The following is a 19,710-nucleotide window of genomic DNA, read 5'->3' as shown; positions in this document are numbered from 1 at the left end:
TGGCAAAGGTAATGTCGCAGTCGTTATGGGGGATTTCAACATGCAGGTGAACTGGGAGAATCAGGTTGGTGCTGGACCACAGGATAGGGAGTTTATAGACTGCCTACGGGATGCATTCTTGGAACAGCTTGTACGAGAGCCGACCAGGGACAAGACTATTCTGGATTTAGTGTTATGTAATGAACAGGATTTGATAAGCGATCTTGCAGTAAAGGAGCCAATAGGAGGTAGTGATCATAATATGATAAGTTTTATCTGCAATTTGAGAAGGATAAGGGCAGATCGGAGGTGTCAGTGTTGCAGATGAACAGGGGAAACTATGGAGCCATGAGGGAGGAGCTGCCCAAAGTTGACTGGACAGATAGCCTAGCAGAAAAGTCAGTGGAACAGCAATGGCAGGTATTCTTGGGAATAATGCACAAGGTGCAAAATCAGTTCATCCCCCAGAGAAGGAAGGATTCAAAGGGGGGAAGGGGGCCACAGTGGTTGACAAAGGAAGTCAGAGATTGCATAGCATTAAAAAAAAGGAAGTATGACAGAGCTAAGGTGAGTGGGAGGACAGATGATTGGGAAGTTTTTAAGGAACAACAGAACTTAACTAAAAAGACAATACAGGGAGAAAAAATGAGGTACGAACGCAAGCTAGCCAGGAATATAAAGGAAGATAGTAATAGCTTTTTTAGGAATGTGAAAAGAAAGAAGATAGTTAAGAACAATGTTGGGCCCTTGAAGAATGAATTGGGTGAAATTGTTATGGGAAACAGAGAAATGGCAGAAGAATTTAATAAGTACTTTAGATCTGTTTTCACTAAGGAAGACACAAGCAATCTCTCAGATGTATGGATGGGCCAAGGACATAGGATAACAGAGGAAATGAAACAGATTGACATTAGGAAGGAAACGGTGATGAGTAGACTGATGGGACTGAAGGCTGACAAATCCCCAGGTCCAGATGGTCTGCATCCTAGGGTACTAAAGGAGGTGGCCCTGGAAATTGCGGATGCATTGGTAATCATTTTCCAATGTTCCATAGATTCAGGATCAGTTCCTGAGGATTGGAGAATGGTTAATGTTATCCCACTTTTTAAGAAAGGAGGGAGGGAGAAAACAGAGAACTATCATCCTGTCAGCCTAATATCAATAGTGGGGAAGATGCTAGAGTCCATTATTAAAGATGAAATAGTGGCATATCTAGATAGCAGTGATAGGATTGGGCCGAGCCAGCATGGATTTACCAAGGGTAAATCATGGTTGACTAATCTGATGGAGTTTTTCGAGGGTGTAACCAGGAAGTTAGATGGGGGAGTTCCAGTGGGTGTAGTGTACCTCAATTTTCAGAAGGCATTTGATAAGGTCCCACATAGGAGATTGGTGGGTAATCTCAGGGCATCGGGGGGGAAGACATTGACCTGGATAGAAAACTGGTTGGCAGATAGAAAGCAAAGGGTAGCGGTGAATGGGTATTTCTCGGAATGGCAGGTGACTTGTGGGGTGCCACAGGGCTCGGTATTGGGACCACAGCTGTTTACAATTTACGTCAACAATTTGGATGAAGGCATTGAAAATAACATCAGCAAATTTGCTGATGATACTAAGCTGGGTGGCAGTGTGACATGTGATGAGGATGTTAGGAGAATTCAGGGTGACTTGGATAGGCCGGGTGAGTGGGCAGATACTTGGCAGATGACGTTTAATGTGAATAAGTGTGAGGTTATCCAGTTTGGGAGTAAGAACAGGAAGGCAGATTATTATCTGAATGGTGTAGAGTTAGGTAAGGGAGAAATACAAAGAGATCTAAGAGTCCTTGTTCATCAGTCACTGAAGGTGAATGAGCAAGTGCAGCAGGCAGTGAAGAAGGCTAATGGAATGTTGGCCTTTATTACAAAGGGAATTGAGTACAAGAGCAAGGAAATCCTCTTGCATTTGTACAGAGCCCTGGTGAGACCACACCTGGAGTATTGTGTACAGTTTTAGTCACCAGGGTTAAGGAAGGACATCCTGGCTGTAGAGGAAGTGCAGCGTAGATTCACGAGGTTAATTCCTGGGATGTCTGGACTGTCTTACACAGCGAGGTTAGAGAGACTGGGCTTGTACACGCTGGAATTAAGGAGACTGAGAGGGTATCTGATTGAAACATATAAGATTATTAAGGGATTGGACAAGATAGAGGCAGGAAATATGTTCCAGATGCTGGAAGAGTCCAGTACCAGAGGGCATGGTTTGAGAATAAGGGGTAGGTCATTTAGGACAGAGTTAAGGAAAAACTTCTTCTCCCAGAGAGTTGTGGGGGCCTGGAATGCACTGCCTCGGAAGGTAGTGGAGGCCAATTCTCTGGATGCTTTCAAGAAGGAGCTAGATAGGTATCTTATGGATAGGGGAATCAAGGGATATGGGGACAAGGCAGGAACCAGGTATTGATAGTAGTTGATCAGCCATGATCTCAAAATGGCGGTGCAGGCTCGAAGGGCCGAATGGTCTACTTCTGCCCCTATTGTCTATTGTCTATTGTCTATAACATAATAGACTTGCAAAAGTAAGCTTCAATGCAAAACACACCATACGGGCCAGAAGAGTTTCCACTTTTTCCTTATCTGATCGCCTGTCGGCTGCCCCTCCTGCAACATATGGAATGGTTCATATGCTGTTTCCAAGCATATGGTTATGGCAACTTGAGCTTCCAAACTATGTTGAGAGCTGGTCAAAAGTCATTCCAGCCATCACTATCTGCATTATCAGGCCACATCTTCTTTGTCTCCTATTTATCATAAGCAGTAAAAAGATGTCCATGATCTGTCGTCCAATTTCATAACTATCTCCTAAAGCCATGTGCATACTCTCCTGGCAAAATTAAATCACATCCCATCAGGATAAACATGCTTGAAGCAAACTCAAGGTGAATTTCACAGTGCTTTGCTGTGCAATACTGGATTTCAACTTTTTGAAATATCCCTGAGACAAGCAAGTTTTGCAAAAAGGCTCGATGTCTTCAAGGATCACCACCAATGCACCACTGGGTCTGAAATACGCATATGTGTAAGCTGTCCAGTTATTCAGAGGAATAAAGTTACAAATTTCGAATTGCTTGGAGTAGCATTCATACTTAAATTCTGTTGGTACTTCTTCCACAATGGGATAAGGGAGGATTTAGCAAGTGTAGACTGGGACCACATTCTATATGGTGGGGCAGTTTAGGAACAGCAGAAGACTTTGACAGAGATTTTTCACAGTGCTTAACAAAGTATATTCCAGTTAAAAGCAAAGAGAGTCAGGGTAGTGACAGCCTGCCTTGGATAACAAAAAAATAAGGCATCAAATCGAAAGCCTGTATATATGAAGTCACCAAGAGTAGTGGGAAATTGGAAGATTGGGAAAACTTTAAAAAGCAACGAAAAACCACTGAATACTTTGAGCAACAAAGAAAGGGAAGCTAGATTCTGAAAATAAACTACAACAAAATATAAAAAAGATAGTAAAAAAGTATATAATTATAAAAAATGGAAAAAAGTGGCTCAACTGAATTTAAGACCCTTGGAGGATGAGAAGGGAAAATTGATATTCAGTAATGAGGACATAGCTGCAGCTATGAATGACAAATCTGTGTTGGTCTTCACGATGGAGGGCATATCTAACATGTCATAGAGAGAAGTTATGGATGCCTTTGGAGGTGAGGCCCTTGACACACTAGCTAACTTGTGGAGCCTGACAATAGATAAGACCTTTTGTCCTGATGGAATACATCCTGGAGTACCTAAAGAAATGGCAGAAGTTATAGTAGAAGTAGAATCTTGGCAGGTTCCGGCTGATTGGAAGATGGCAAATGTAATGACACTGTTCAATAAAGGATGTAGGCAAAAGGCAGGTAATTATAGGCCAGTTAGTTGAACATCTGTAGCTTGGAAAATGCCTGAAGCAATCATTAAAGAAGAAACACTGAGGCATCTGGAAAGAAATAGATCCAGCAGGCAGACACAGGATGGTGTCATAAAAGGCAGGTCCTGTTTGACAAACTTACTAGAGTTCTTAGAGGATATAACAGCTGCAGTGGATAGAGGGGAACAGATGGACATTATTTATTTGGACTTCCAGAAGGCGTTCGGTAAGTTGCCTAGAGTTGGGGGTGATGTTATTGCATGGATAGAGTATTGGTTAACCAATAGAATGCAGAGTGTTAGAATACATGGGTGTTACTCTGATTGGCAAAAAGTAATGAGAGGCATGTCGCAGGGGTCGGTGATGGACCGGCAACTGTTCATGATATACACTACAAACTGGAAGAGGGGACTGAGTATCGTGTATCTATGTTTGCTGTTGATACTAAATTGAGTGAAAAAGCAAGTTGTGCAAGATACGGAGAGTCTGCAGAGAGATATAGATAGGCTAAGTGAGAGGGCAAGATTCTGGCAGATGGAATACTATGTTGGTAAATGCAAGGCCATCCACTTTGGAAGGAAAAATTAAAGAGCAGATTATTATTAAAACAGAAACAAAATGCAGCATGCTGCTGTGCAGAGGGACTTGTGAGTGCTTGTGCATGAATCACAAAAAGTTTATGTGGCAGGCTATCAAGAAGGCAAATGGAATGTGAGCCTTAAATGCTAGAGGGATTGAATTGAAGGATAGAGAAGTTGCACTGCAACCAGAGAGTGGTGAATCTGTGGAATTATCTGCCGAATGAAGCAGTGGAGGCTACCACAGTAAATATATTTAAAACAAGGTTTCACAGCACTTTGCATATTCGGGAAATTAATAGTTATGGGGAAAATGCGGGTAGGTGGAGATGAGTCCATGGCTATGTGAGCCATGGTCTTATTAAATTGCGGAGCAGGCTCCATGGGGGAGATGACCTATTGTTGCTCCTATTTCTTTATGTTTTTATGTCCTTATGTTCCCTGTTGCCCCATAAGTACTACACTGCAGTTTTGTGGGTAAAGGTACATTGTGAAAGCAATGACATTCTTCATCGTGTTGTACGGAATGGGGTAAAAACAGAAGATACCTGTAAGATCCAGATTCACCACCAGTGACAACCGACAAAAACGGAGCACAAAACAGCACTTTTGGGTAATATGCTTGCAACACAGTCAGACTGCACACCATATTTGCCATGAAAATTAAATCAGAGTAACTATTAGGAGGTGGAAAGACAAACAACAAATATTCAATTCTGCCTGCATGGGCACACGCTGATGAAAAAGTGAACATTTTGGAACTCGAATTGGAATTGTTTTACAGTTGTCACATGTATCGACATACAGTAGATTGAAATTTGTGTTTTGCATATTGCGTATTCAGCTCACGTCATTAGATGGCGAGTGAGAACAAACAAACACAATAATAGAATGCAGAATAAACTGCACCAGCTGCAGAGAATATGCAAGAAAAATACAACAGAGGGCAAGATCATAATAAAGTAAACTGTAGGGTCAAGAGTTCATCGTGTTGTTCTGAGGATCTTTTTAAAATGGTCTTATACAACCCCCTGAGGAAATAGAGGCATTGTTGAGCTTTGTTGGCATGGTGTCCACTTGATTGGACCAGGGTACACTGCTGGTGATGTTTGCTCCTTGGAAATCAAAGCTTTCACCTGCTCATGCTCAGTATTGAGATGTAAACAGGAAGATGTGCACTGGTGGAAAAGTTTGTTCTATATACACCATGGCACTTAACGTTCATTTCTGCTTCCTGTATATTGACTCATTGTTATCATGATACGGCCTACTAAGGTAATATAATCCACATATTTGTGGATGGAGTGAGAGCGGAATCTGGTCACTCAGACCTTAAATGTTGAAGGAACAGAACAGGGGCAGAGGGCACAATCTTGTGGAGTATCAGTGGTTAGATTGCAGTCCATTGATCGGCAGGTCATGGATCTAGCTGCAGAGGAAGGGATTATCCCACGGTGTCTGGAATATGGGGATGGGTTTGCATGGAATTGCAATAGAGATACACAAAATAAACTATTTGTGACTCATCTAAATGACTTCACTACTAACTTCCAAAGCTGAAAATGTTTCCACATTGACATATCAATGAACTAACAGCTTGCATTGTTTCTTCAAGTCAGAGATAATTTTAGTTTGCAGCACATCATATGAATCAATTATTACTACTCCGACAAAGATCAGCAAACCTCCATCAAATGTGTAATGGTAGTTCTTCAGATTCAATAAGAACATCTTTTCACAGTCCTTTCTGAATGTTTAATAATGGGACAATCACCCCATGACCACATCCGTTAATCTCATCAAAACATTTGACCAGAGTTAAGAATTTTGCAACATCCTCATTCAAATACTTAATGAAGCAATAAGGATTACAGCCAGTATATTAAACACTCAGGGCGACCTTTGTAATTGACAAATGGTAACAAAGGAATATTACTCCTATCATCCTAAATTAGAACTGGAATAATAAAAAAAATGCTTTAAAATCAAATACCCGAAGCGGTGGAACTAGCAGGAGGTCTAGGCATTGCAGTCAAGACAATCATTGGACAAATTTCAGCCACTTCATATTTCTAGGAATTTATTTTTCAGTAAGGCCTTTGACAAGCTTCCGCACGGAAGGTTAGTTTGGAAGGTTCAATCGTTAGGTGTTAATATTGATGTAGTAAAATGGATTCAACAGTGGCTGGATGGGAGATGCCAGAGAGTAGTGGTGGATAATTGTTTGTCAGGTTGGAGGCTGCTGACTAGTGGTGTGCCTCAGAGATCTGTACTGGGTCCAATGCTGTTTGTCATATACATTAATGATCTGGATGATGGAGTGATAAATTGGATTAGTAACTGTGCAGATGATACCTATATAGGTGGTGGTGTGGATAATGAAGTTGGTTTTCAAAGCTTGCAGAGAGATTTAGGCCAGTTAGAAGAGTGGGCTGAACAATGGCAGATGAAGTTTAATGCTGATAAGTGTGAGGTGCTACATTTTGGTAGGAATAATCCAAATAGGGCATACATGGTAAATGGTAGGGCATCGAAGAAAGCAGTAGAACAGAGTGGTCTAGGAATAATGGTGCATAGTTCCCTGAAGGTGGAATCTCCTGTGGATAGGGTGGTGAAGAAAGCTTTTGGTATGCTGGCCTTTATAAATCAGAACATTGAGTATAGGAGTTGGGATGTAATGTTAAAATTGTACAAGGCATTGGTAAGGCCAAATTTGGAGTATTGTGTACAGTTCTGGTCACTGAATTATAGGAAGGATATCAACAAAATAGAGAGAGTACGAGAAGATTTACCAGAATGTTACCTGGGTTTCAGCACCTAAGTTACAGGGAAAGGTTGAACAAGTTAGGTCTTTATTCTTTGGAGCATAGAAGGTTGAGGGGGGACTTGATAGAGGTATTTAAAATTATGAGGAGGACAGATAGAGTTGACATGGATAGGCTTTTTCCATCAAGAGTAGGGGAGATTCAAATAAGAGGACATGAATTGAGAGTTAGGGGGGAAAAGTTTAAGGGTAACACGAGGGGGGAATTCCTTTACTCAGAGAGTGGTGACTGTGTGGAATGAGCTTCCAGTACAAGTGGTAGAAGCAGGTTTGGTATTGTCATTTAAAGTAAAATTGGATAGGTATATGGACAGGAAAGGAATGGAGGGTTATTGGCTGAGTGCGGGCTAGTGGGACGCGGTGTGAGTAAGTGTTCAGCATGGACTAGAAGGGTCGAGATGGCCTGTTTCCGTGCTGTAGTTGTTATATGGTTATATGGTTCCTAATTCCGAATTCAACAAATCAGTTGAATAGAACATAAAATTTGCACAAAGATACTGACTGTAACAAACAACAAAGGCATATTCCTTGTGATCACAGTCATGTTGACCGAGTAGAAAGGAAGTACAACTGGACAAAAGAGATTCACTCTCTTTGCATTTCACTTCATCCAGCCAGATATCACCGACGCTCTGAATAATTTCATCTGGCGCTTGTGTCCAAAAGCAGAGCCACAGCTCAAATGCCTGCAGACAACATTGGCATCGGCCAGATCCCAGGAATCATCACATACAGAGCCCCAGGTATTATTGAACAGTATCTCCAACTTTTCTGAACAATTGGCATTGCCCCCCAAAAAGATGCAACTGCAGTTCTTAGTGAAATAAGAAAACAATTATAATGTATCAATCATAACTTTGAAACTAACTTTACACTGATATTATAACTTGGAGCATGGAACAGCTGCTAACCTTGAGAACCAGGTACATTTCCTGAATCGCAGGACTTCATGCTGCAACACTCTGGTATTCTTGCTTCTGATGACAAGAGAGAAAATAATGCCTGTTTATTTTTATCATCTGTGTTTAAAATGCAAATCATCAGGTAATGGATTTATTCTGTTACCTTCACATACAACTCCTGCATCCTCCCTGTGGTCACAGTTGTGTTTCCCCCACGGGTCAGCACGACACTGCCAAAGGGTCGACTCATACGAAGAGCATTTTATCTCATCCAGCCATATTGGACCAGATCCCTTTCCATACGTATTGGAGTCATATTTAATAGATATCAGTGGTCCGCATTTCATTTGTTTGCAGATCAAATTTGCAGCATTTGTATCCAGTGTCTCGGAACAAACTGTTCCCCACGTCCCATTGTACCGCACTTCCACTCTGCCTTCACATCGCCGATCTCCATTCATCAGGAGTATTTCTTTGTGTTCTGAGAACAAGCCAGTTAATGCAAAATGTCATCACATTGTTTCCATACAGCAACAAATTTAAATTGCTTTTGTAAAACCGAAAATTACATGTGATATATATTGGGAATACATAAAATATATAAATCCCTCGAAACACTCATAAGAGAGTTGAATGTATGGAATAATAATCAAATTAGGAATAAAGAGATGTATTACATCAAAGTGGAGAAGGGAACATGTTCTGTTGGTGAAATTCTGCTAGGTATTCAGGGAATTGTGAAGGATCATGCACTAAATCTGGGTACTGGTTTGGTGGAAGATGAGAAACAAGATTTTGTTTTATTTTTGTGTGAACATGATAAGGAAAGTGAGGAGAGGGGCTAGAAATAGATGGATGGAAATAAACAATATAGGTCCATTGAAAAGTTTATAATAATGATCAACGGTACAGCTTTTTGTCGAATAACCCCACAGTGTATCATCTGTCCATTTCCCAGACCCTGTCTATTAAGTTGCAGGTCACTTCTGCATGCAAGGGCATAAGATGTGACTATCATTTTCCCTCCTTCCAGGACTCAAACAGTCTTCAAATTTTAAGCAAACATTCTGCTACACTTCTTTGATTTTGTATATCTTGCAGGTATTATTGTTTGTGTTCACTATTAGGTCTCTCCTTAGCAGCTTGATCGCTCTGATCAGTATCTGCATTCAATTCTCAATTCTGTCGTTCAGGTGAGTTCTTGGTTCCTTATTAACATCACTGATCTGCTCCTATTCTTTTTTTCAACCCCGTGCAGTCCTTTCGTTGAACAATCAAATGCAACAGAAGCTTTTGAAACAACGCCTTAATTTTATTAGAAATTTTACTTATTGTTCAAGAATCAACATCATATTGCCCAGAGTTGGGTATTTATATGTTGGCATCTAACAGTATAAGAACTGATCCTTTGTTTCCTATTTTTGCTTCACTTTTTTTAAAAATTAAGTGCCGGAGCTATTAGCGTAACACTGTTTCAGAACCAGCCTACCGTGATCGATAGCACCACTGTTTGTGAGAATTTTGTATGTTCTCCTCATGACCACCCTGTTTGTTCTGGCTGCCCCAATCTCCTTCCACATTACAGGGCATAATATATACTGGCCGAGTGCCTATAGCTCATGATCTTACCATAAGCAACACATTAGGCAAAAGAATATGGCATAATCTGATCTGGTTACTCGAACTGCTATATTAATGTATACACCTTGAAGCTATCAGTGGGTTGCCATTGTTCTACACGCCAACCCCTATCTTCTTTGCTACTCAAAACTGTATGTCCTTTCCTTTTTGCAGCCTTGATAAAGGTACTTAGACGCAACATGTTAATTGTTTTATTACCTAAATGCAGAGGGAAACATTATGCAGACAATCCAATGCTCCATCTGGGTGCCATAAATTGTTTCCCATATCTTCAAACTGAAAACTCCCATACCGCACGACAGAAGATCAGCACAATGGAAGTAGCCTTACCAGAACACTTAACTGTCACATCTTTTTTATGGCTGCAGTCATGTTGGCCCCACGGAGCTGAAGGACATTCCCAGAGATGCGATTCATGACCCGAACAATTCACTTCATCCAGCCAAACTACTCCAGTGCCTTGACCACAGTAATCAAGAATTGTTTTTTCCTCCAAAGCATATCCACAACCCAGTTGCTTGCAGACAACATTAGCGTCAACCAGATCCCAGGAGTCATCACAAACTGTTCCCCAGGATCCGTTGTAATAAATCTCCAGTCTTCCAGCACATGCATCATCACTTCCGGACAGCCTTAACTGCAAGTGATCTGTTGAACAGAAATGTATGACATTATTCTTTCCATGACAAATTGGTCTAATCACCTCATTTGTATATCTATAACTTCATCAGAAATTAAATTTTGAAAATAATTGTACAATAATATCACTGTATATTTAATGCGCAAATATTTAACGTTTAATAAGTAAGTATCATTTTTAAAAGCAAAACAGCAACAAAAGGATTGGAAGTATCTGGTATGTCATTAAGCACAGTTCTGAACTTTCCACAAAGGTGGAAAACGAGACTGTGATTTGTATCTGAAGCAGGTAATTGCAGGCCACCTTTGTACCCAACAGAGAAAAAGGTCGACATTGAATTTGCCAAGTGCAATTTTCTTTGGCAACGGCACTGTCTTCAGAACTATATATTAATCATAATGTCATGCATTAGCCACGCTGCTCTGGAGATTCATATCTTTTCACTGGATATTTTTACTGTTTGTAGCATATTCACCTACTCAAGGGATTTCTTGCATCTTGAAGGATGTGGTCCCCTTCCTGGGCAGTGGGAAGATCAGTGGATCAGATCACAGGGAAGTGATTTTCTTACACTGCCATCAAGTCGAAACCCTCCAGCTGCCCGATTACAATGACTTTTGTGACAATCTGAGATTGTGGGATGATCCAAATGGCCCTTTTGCCAGCAGCTGATATGGATCTGATGAACATATAGCTGTGCCATCCTCTGTATATCATCTTCACAGTCACATGAGTTTTGTCCACATTTAAAATGCAACAATATTATTTTGTGGATGGTGATGCGTCTTTGTTGTCTGCATTTTTCTTCTGGCATGTCTCAATAATCGTACTGATAGCGTATTGGTTTAAAATCCACTGATTAAAGAAAGCAAATGGGTGATGATACCAATGAAGTGAATTCACATCAAACAACAAAGCAACAGCAACATATGGATAAAGGGTGTTACAAAATGCATGTTTGATTGTCAGACGTTAAGCTGTTGATCACACTTCTAGAGAAATGGACTGGGAAATGAATGTAATGTTTGAATGACCAAATCATCACAAACTGCTTCAACTGACTCTTCCTCTGATGCAGTATTTGTTTATAATGGGAACAATGGTGAAACATAAATGTATTTCCCAATGACTAGTGCACACAATTGTGTTCACCTTCTATGGAAATCTCAATATCTCCATCAGTTACACTGAGACTTCACCAAGTTGTATTTGGAAATATTGTGCAGAACTATTTTTCCTCTGCAAAATGGTATGAAGAACAGTTGTAAGTTTAAATATTACATCCCCCTCTCTTCTGTCGTCACCTCTGTTCAGACTCTTGACTGAATAATGTCAAAATACTGTACTGCCATGTATTAATGAATTTCTAAAGATTCTGGTTTAAATGCTGTTACATGAATCCATTGAAAACAAATCTACAGTTCTACAGTATGAAAATGTTTCATTAGTACGGAAAGCATCGTTTATCATTCTCATTGAAGACCAGAAATTGTGAGCTCAAAATGATACATTCAGATATATGGATTTTTTTTGTTTGTTTCTTCACCATAAAGATGATAAGCACCATGATGATACAAAATGCAAAATTGGCATTCACCCTCCCATGTCTGTGCTCACAGAAACAAATCCACCTGTACTCACCCCAACTCTCACTCAGTTTTCCATCAAACATTGCCATTAACTTGACCATTCCTCCATTCTGCTCTTGCTGCTTTTCACGAGGGGCAGATTAGAAATTGTGAATTAATCTGTCAATCTGGATGCCATTGATATGTATTGCGCACAAAAGCAAAAACAGTGCCTTATGAAGACCGCGTGGGAGCAGCGAATACATGGATACTCTACTAACCAAGAACTCTTTCAGTGTAAGTCCGTTACTTTAGTTGTAATCATCCTTCCTATTCATGTAAAATAAATGTATAATGCACTGGTTTAAGGTGCCCCCATTTTCTCTATTCCGACATCATTAAATAAGACTGTTAAGAACACAATGGACAAAAAGAGGCATAAAATTATTTCACCCTTGCACCTCAAGACTGTTCCTCTACAAAACACCATGACGGACAATCTATACAAGCCGCAGCACTTCTTCTGTTCCTGTTCTCTTTAGCCCTCAATTCAAACATCTAATTACCTCCACATGAAACATTTTTGTACCTCATGATAAATATATCTATTCGCTCTGACTCCTTCACCCTGTGTATCAGTGAAATCCAGGTATTACTGCCTTATTATAGAAGAACTTATCTGAGCCCAGCAATAGTTCACTGCCCATATCTATTAGCCACCTCCACTGATGTTTAATTCTTATCAGTGAAAATTAAACTGCATTGACCGTGTTTGGTTCCCACTGGATATTCTATGTTTGAATAATTCACGGCAGTTTACATCTCCAAGAAAATTTCAGTCAGTACAGCCAGTTAGTACGGATTGTTATTGGACTACTCAGGAAAATAGATATTGTACAGATTTATTCCACTGTTATGAAGAAGTTGTTGAAATATAATAACATTGTACAAATCTGACACTTTTATGTAGGTCTTCTTATTGTTCCCCGAGGAACAATGATGTCTGTGTTCTCAGTTCTTACGCAATTTGCATACTCTGCCTGATATATTATGGACTCAAAGGCTCATGGAGATCCATATTATAGTGAGACACGCTTTGGCCCATCTAATAGTAGCCTAACTATTATTTTCTTAACTCACATCGAATTGTATTCAGACTATTGCCCTACATACCCTTCCAATCCATATAAGTATTCAAATTTCTGTTAAATGCTAAAATCGAACCCCAATCCACCATGGGAAATTCATTTCACAGTATCAGTCCCTTCTGAGCGAAGGTACCCCTCCGAGTCTGCTTATACATCCCACCATTTTACCGTTAATCTCTCGCATATAGTTTTAGTCTCACACTTTTTCAGTGGGAACATACTGCTTGCATTTAGGCTATCTATAATCCTCATAAATTTGTTTGGTTTTACAAAATCTCTTGCCATTGCCCAGAGCTCCAGACCCTGAAGTTCTAACATATTCAGCGTTTCCCAAAAAATCCTCAAGTCTTGGCAACAGTATTGTAAATTTTCTCTGCACTCTTACAGTCTTATTAATATATTTCCTTTAAACAGGTGACCAGAAATGCACATAATACTACAAATCATTACTCACAAATGTCTTATCTCATCGACGTTTTGATCACCTAATCACCATCCTAGCTAATGATCTAAGATGAATATTGAGATCCCCTCCAGCCTCACTGACCTGTTGCAGCCTTCAGCCCGGCAATGCTGATGCCTGTGCTATGCAGACCGAGTCCAATGGCAATAACGGTGACACCGAAACCCGGACTAAGTCGGACTTTGAAGAACTAGTTGTTCAGAAATTAAACAGAGGAGTGTACTAGATACATGGAAGCATAGAAATCGACAGCACATTGCAAGCCCTTTGGCCCACAATGTTGTGCTGACCATGTAACCGACTCTAGAAACTGCCAAGAATTTCTTAACCCATAGCCCTCTATTTCTCTAAGCTTCATGTACCTTTCTAAGAGTCTGTTAAAAGACCCTATTATACCCTCCTCTACCACCAGCACTGGCAGTGCATCCCAGGCATCCACCACTGTCTGTGTAAAATATTACCTCTGACATTCCCCCTTCTACTTACTTCCAAGCACCGTAAAACTATAGCTCCTCATGTAGCCATTTCAGCCCTAGGAAAATGCCTCTGGCTATCCACACAATTAATGCTTCTCATTATCTCATACGCCTCTGTGACATCACCTCTAATTCTCCGTCGATCCAAGGAAAGAAGGCTCCTCTTTTCGATTTATTCTCATAAGGCAAGCTCTCCAATCCAGGCAAAATCCTTGTAAATCTCCACTGCACACTCTCTATAGTATCCTCATCCTTCCTGTAATGAGATGACAAGAACTGAACATAGCACTCTGAGTTCTTCCAAGTATTTCCAAGATGGCAGCGTGAAGCAGCTTGTAGCGGCCACTCCGGAGCTGATTATCTGTTATTTGTGAAGTGGGGTACCGTGCGCAATCATAATCGATTGAAAACGGATGTGGGAGCATGGAGGAACATTGGGAAATCTCCAGGAAGACCTTCTTCGTTGCTGCTGCTGCTGTGAGGTCCAGGACTCTGCTGGGAAGAACAGGCTCCCAATCATCAGGGTCGCGTTGCCGATGGCCGTTGGCGGGGCCATCTTAATACACTCGGCAGAGAATGGTGCTCGGTGAAGCTGTGCCAGAGGGGATGGTCGTCGGCTCGGAGGTTCGACTGACTTGGAGTCCGCTGCGGTCAGGTCGCTTTCAGTGTGTGCTGCGTCTGCGAGGCTGAGTCGGGTGGCGCCTTGGAAGTCCATAGCGGGGGTATTCCCTTCTGCCGCCGTCATGGGATTGCGAGTCTGTCAGGACCTGGGGACTTGTGGAAACTGTGTGGTGATTTCTTTTGAACTTATAGTCCTTTAACATCTTCAGACTATTTTTACTGTGCCCATAGTCTGTTTTTTTTTATCAATTATGCTATTGTTTGCACTGTTGTAACTATATGTTGTAACTATGTGGTTTTGTGCAGGTCTTGTAGCTTTAGTTTTTGGTCTGTTTGTCTGGTGGATTTGGAGCTCCTTTCCGGGGAACGCACTAAGATGGTAGTGCAATATTAATACCCTGCAGCCTCTCTGGACTCTGGATTGGGGATTGCCAAACGTTATGTGGATTTTCTAGTGTAGTCTGTTTTGTCATATGCTTTTGTGATATCATTCTGGAGGAACGTTGTCTCATTTTTTAACTACATTGCCTTTGCGGTTTCTAAATGACAAACTGAATCTGTATCTGAATCTGAATGTCTGTAACATTACCTCATGGCTTTTGAACTCAGTTCCACGGTTGCTGAAGGCAGCACGCCATAGACTGTCTAAACAACACTGTCCACCTGTGCAGCATTTTTGAGTGTCCTATGGATATGGACCCCAAGATCTCTCCAATCCTCCACACTGCCAATAGTCTTAACATTTATACCATATTCTGTCTTCAAATTTGACCAAGCAAAATGAACCACCTCACACTTATCTGGGTTTTAAGTCCATCTGTCATTTCTCAGCCCTGTTCTGTATCCCATCTATGTCAGGCTGTAATCCCTGACATCCATCCACGCTATCCACAACACTCCCAACTTGTGTGTCATCAGCAAACATACTAACCCACCCCTCTACTTCCTCAACTAGGTCATTTATGAAAACCACAAAGGGGAGGAGTACCAGAACAGATTACTGCAGAATACTGCTGGCACCATCCTGCATGCAGAAAATTAACCATCTACAACCACACTTTGCCTTCTCTGGGCAAGGCATTTCCTGATGCACAAAGCAATATACCCTTGGATCCCATGTCTCATTACATTCTGAATGCGTCTCCCATGGGGAACCTTATCAAATTCCTTACTAAATCCATACTCAACACCCATTGCTCCACTTTCATCAAAATGTATTGTTACATCCACATTCAATCAGCTTTGTAAGACATGACTTGCCCTTGGCATGCTGACTATCCTTAATCAGATTATGTCTCTCCAAATGCTCATAAATTTGCCTTTCAGGATCTTCTCCAATAACTTGCCAACACTGAAGTAAGACTCAATGGTCTATAATTTCCTGGACTATCTCTGCTACCTTTATTGAAAAGGTGAACAACGTTTGTAACGTTCCAATTATCTTCTCTGGTCCCTATTGATGATGCAATGATCATCACCAGAGACTCCCTCACTGCTGCACAAAGTAGCCTAGGTATTACCTTGTTCGGTCCATAAGGCCATAAGACATAGGAGCAGAATCCTGGCTGCTCATATTTTTTCCTGCTTCTCAACCCCAGCTCATGGCCTTCTCCCCGTAACCGTTGATTCCATGTCCAATCAAGAATCTATCAATATCTGTCTTAAATACACTGAACGAACTGGCCTCCAGAGCAGAATGTGTCAACTAATTCCACAAGTTCACCACACTTTGGCTAAAGAAATTCTCCGTATCTCTGTTTTGAAAGGGTGTCCCTTTATCCTCAGGCTGTGCCCTCCTGTCCTAGCTTCTCCCACCATCAGAAACAACCTTTCCACATCTACTCTGTCTGGGCTGTTCAACATTCGAAAGGTTTCAATGAGATCCCCCCTCATTTTTCTGAATTCAAGCGAGTACAGACTTGAGCCATCAAAAGCTCCTCATATGATAAACCGTTCAATCCTGGAATGATAATTGTGAACTGCCTCTGGACTCTCCAAAATGCCAGAACATTTTCCCATGATGAACGGCCCAAAACCATTCACTATACTCAAGGTTAGACCTCACCAGTGTCTTATGAAGCCTCAGCAAAACATCTTTGCTTTTTTATTGTAGACCGCTTAAAATGAATGCTAACATGGCATTTGCCTTCCTCATCACCAACTCAACCTGCAAGTTTACCTTCAGGGTGTTCTGTGCAACGTCTCCCAAGTCACTCTGCATCTCAGATTCCTTAATTTTCTCCCCATTTAGAAAATAGTCGACACATCAATGCGCTGGGTCATGCACTTTCCAACATTTTATTTCATTTGCTCCTTTCTTGCCCATTCTCCTAATCTGTCTAAGTACTTCTGCATCCTGTCTGTTTCCTCAACAGCACCTGCCCCTCCACCTATCCTTGCATCATCTGCAAACTTGGCAACCAGGCCATCTATTCTCTTATCTAAATTATTTATATACACCATAAAAAGAAGTGGTCCCAACACCGACCCTTGTGGAACACCGCTAGTCACTGGCAGCCAACCAGGAAAGGATCCTTTTATTCCGATTCGCTGCCTCCTACCAACCTGCCAACACTCTAACCATGTTTGTAACTTTCCTGTAATACTATGGGTTCTTAGCTTGGTAAGCTGCCTCATCTGTGGCACATTGTCAAAGGCCTTCAGAAAGTCCAAAGATACAACATCCACTGCATCCACTTTATCAATTCTACTTGTAATCTCCTGAAAGAACTCCAACAGGTTCGTCAGGCAGTATTGTCCGTGAAGGAAACCATGCTGACTTTGTACTATCTTGTCCTGTGTCACCAAGTACTACATCACCTCATCCTTAAAAAATGTCTCTAACATCTTCCCAACCACTGAGGTCAGGCTAACTGGTCTATAATTTCCTTTCTGCTTCCTTCCTTCTTTCTTAAAGACTGGAGTGACATTTGCAGTTTTCCAGTCCTCTGACACCATGCCAGACACCAAGGATTTCTGAAAGATCATTTCTAATGCCACCACAATATCTAACGCTACCTGTTTCAGAACACTTGGATGCAGTTCATCTGGTCCGGGTGACTTCTGCACTTTTGGGTCTTTCAGCTTTTTGAGCACTTTCTGTCTTGCAGTAGTAACTGCACCTACTTCTCTTCCTTCGCACACGACAACGTCAGGCATACTGCTAGTCTCCTCCACAATGAAGACTGCTGCAAAATACTCACTTATGCAATCAGCCATCACCTTGGCCCCCGTTATTATTTCCCCTGACTCATTTTCTAGCGGCTCTATATCCACTCTCATTTCTTTTACTTTCAACATAATGTCCACTTTGGTATTATTTACCAGCTTGATTTCATATTTCATCTTTTCCCTTCTAATGATTTTTAGTTAATCTTTGTAGGTTTAAAAAAAAAATCAATCCTCTATCTTCCCTCTTATTAGTGCTTTGTTGTATGCCCTTTCTTTTGTTTTTACAATAGCTTTGAATTTCCTTATTAGCCATGGTTGCACTATTTCAGATGAGTATTCCTTCATTTTTGGAATGCATGTATCCTGCACCTTCTCATTTTCCCCAGAATTGCATACCATTGCAGCTCTGCTGACATCCCTGCCGGTAGCTACTTCCAGTTTACTTTGGCCAAATCCTCTCTCATACCACTGTAATTTCCTTTCCCTTACTCCACTGAAATACTGCTACTTCAGACTTTACTTTCTTCGTAACACATTTGAAGCTGAAGTCAATCATATTGTGATCACTGTGTCCTAAGGGTTCTTTTACCTTAAGCTTCTTAATTGTCTCTAGTTCATGGCAAACACCCAATCCAATATCGCTGATCCCCTAGTAGGCTCAATGATAAACTGCTCTAAAAAGACATTCAACAAACTCACTTTCTTGAGATACATTACCAATTGGATTTTACCAAATGACCTGCATGTTAAAATCTCCCATTACTACCATAATTTTGCCCTTTTGACTCGCTTTTTCTGTTTCCTGTTGTAACCTGGGTTCCACCTCGAGCCACTGTTTGAACAACTGTATATAACTGCCATCAACATCCTTTTACCCTTGCAGGTTTCTTTTTAACTCAACCTACAAGGATTCAACATCGTTCAATCCTATTTCTTTCTACTGATTTGTTGCCATTTTTTACCAGTGGAGTCACACCAGCCCCTCTGCCTACCATTCTATATCTCCCACATAATGTGTAACATTGGCCATTCCTCCCAACTACAAATATCTACGATCTAGTGATGGCAATAACATCATTCAGGTTCAGGTTCAGTTTATTGTCATTTAGAAACCACAAATGCAATGCAGTTAAAAAATGATACAACGTTCCCCCATAATGATATCACAAAAGCATATGACAAAACAGACTACACCAGAAAATCCACATAAAGTTTGGCAATCACAATCCAGAGTCCGGAGAGGCTGCTGCGTATTAATATCACGCTACTGTCTAGCGCGATTCCTGGAAAGGAGCTCCAAATCCACTAGAGAAAAACAAGACGAAAAACTAAAGCTACAAGACCTGCACAAAACCATATAATTACAACATACAGTTACAACAGTGCAAATAATAGCATAATTGATAAAACAAAACAGACTATGGGCACAGTAAAAGTAGTCCAAGATGTTAAAGGACTGAGAGTTCAAAAGAAATCACCACAGTTTCCACAAGTTCCCAGGGTCTCGACAGACTCGCCATCCCACGCCGGCGGCAGAAGGGAGTACCCCCGCTATGGACTTCCAAGGCGCCACCCGACTCAGCCTCGCAGACGCAACACACAATGGAAGCTCCGTCGAAACCAGACTCGCAGACACAGCACACACCAAAAGCAACCTGAGTCCATCGAACCTCCAAGCCGACGACCATCCCCTCCTGCACAGCTTCTCCGAGCTCCATCCTCTGCCGAGCGTATTAAGGTGGCCCCGCCAACGGCCATCAGCAACACGACCCTGAGGACTGGGGGCCTGTTCTTCCCAGCTTTGTCCC

General features: G+C 41.3%; 1 protein-coding gene across 1 annotated transcript in view; it reads right to left on the bottom strand.

Moving 5' to 3' along the window:
* LOC140738844 (scavenger receptor cysteine-rich domain-containing protein DMBT1-like) overlaps nt 1-19,710 on the bottom strand; it is an 80,515-nt gene that overhangs the window by 17,187 nt on the left and 43,618 nt on the right. The window contains exons 7-9 of the mRNA XM_073066814.1: nt 10,146-10,463; nt 8,338-8,655; nt 8,184-8,249 (exon numbers count right to left, since the gene is read on the bottom strand). Of these exons, the coding sequence (XP_072922915.1) occupies nt 8,184-8,249; nt 8,338-8,655; nt 10,146-10,463 (702 nt within the window). The remainder of the gene's footprint in view (nt 1-8,183; nt 8,250-8,337; nt 8,656-10,145; nt 10,464-19,710) is intronic.

Source organism: Hemitrygon akajei, chromosome 1 (genome assembly GCF_048418815.1).
Source record: "Hemitrygon akajei chromosome 1, sHemAka1.3, whole genome shotgun sequence".
NCBI classification, from domain to species: domain Eukaryota; kingdom Metazoa; phylum Chordata; class Chondrichthyes; order Myliobatiformes; family Dasyatidae; genus Hemitrygon; species Hemitrygon akajei.
The sequence above is the reverse complement of the archived record's forward strand: the minus strand, read 5'-3'. Positions and strand labels throughout refer to the sequence as shown.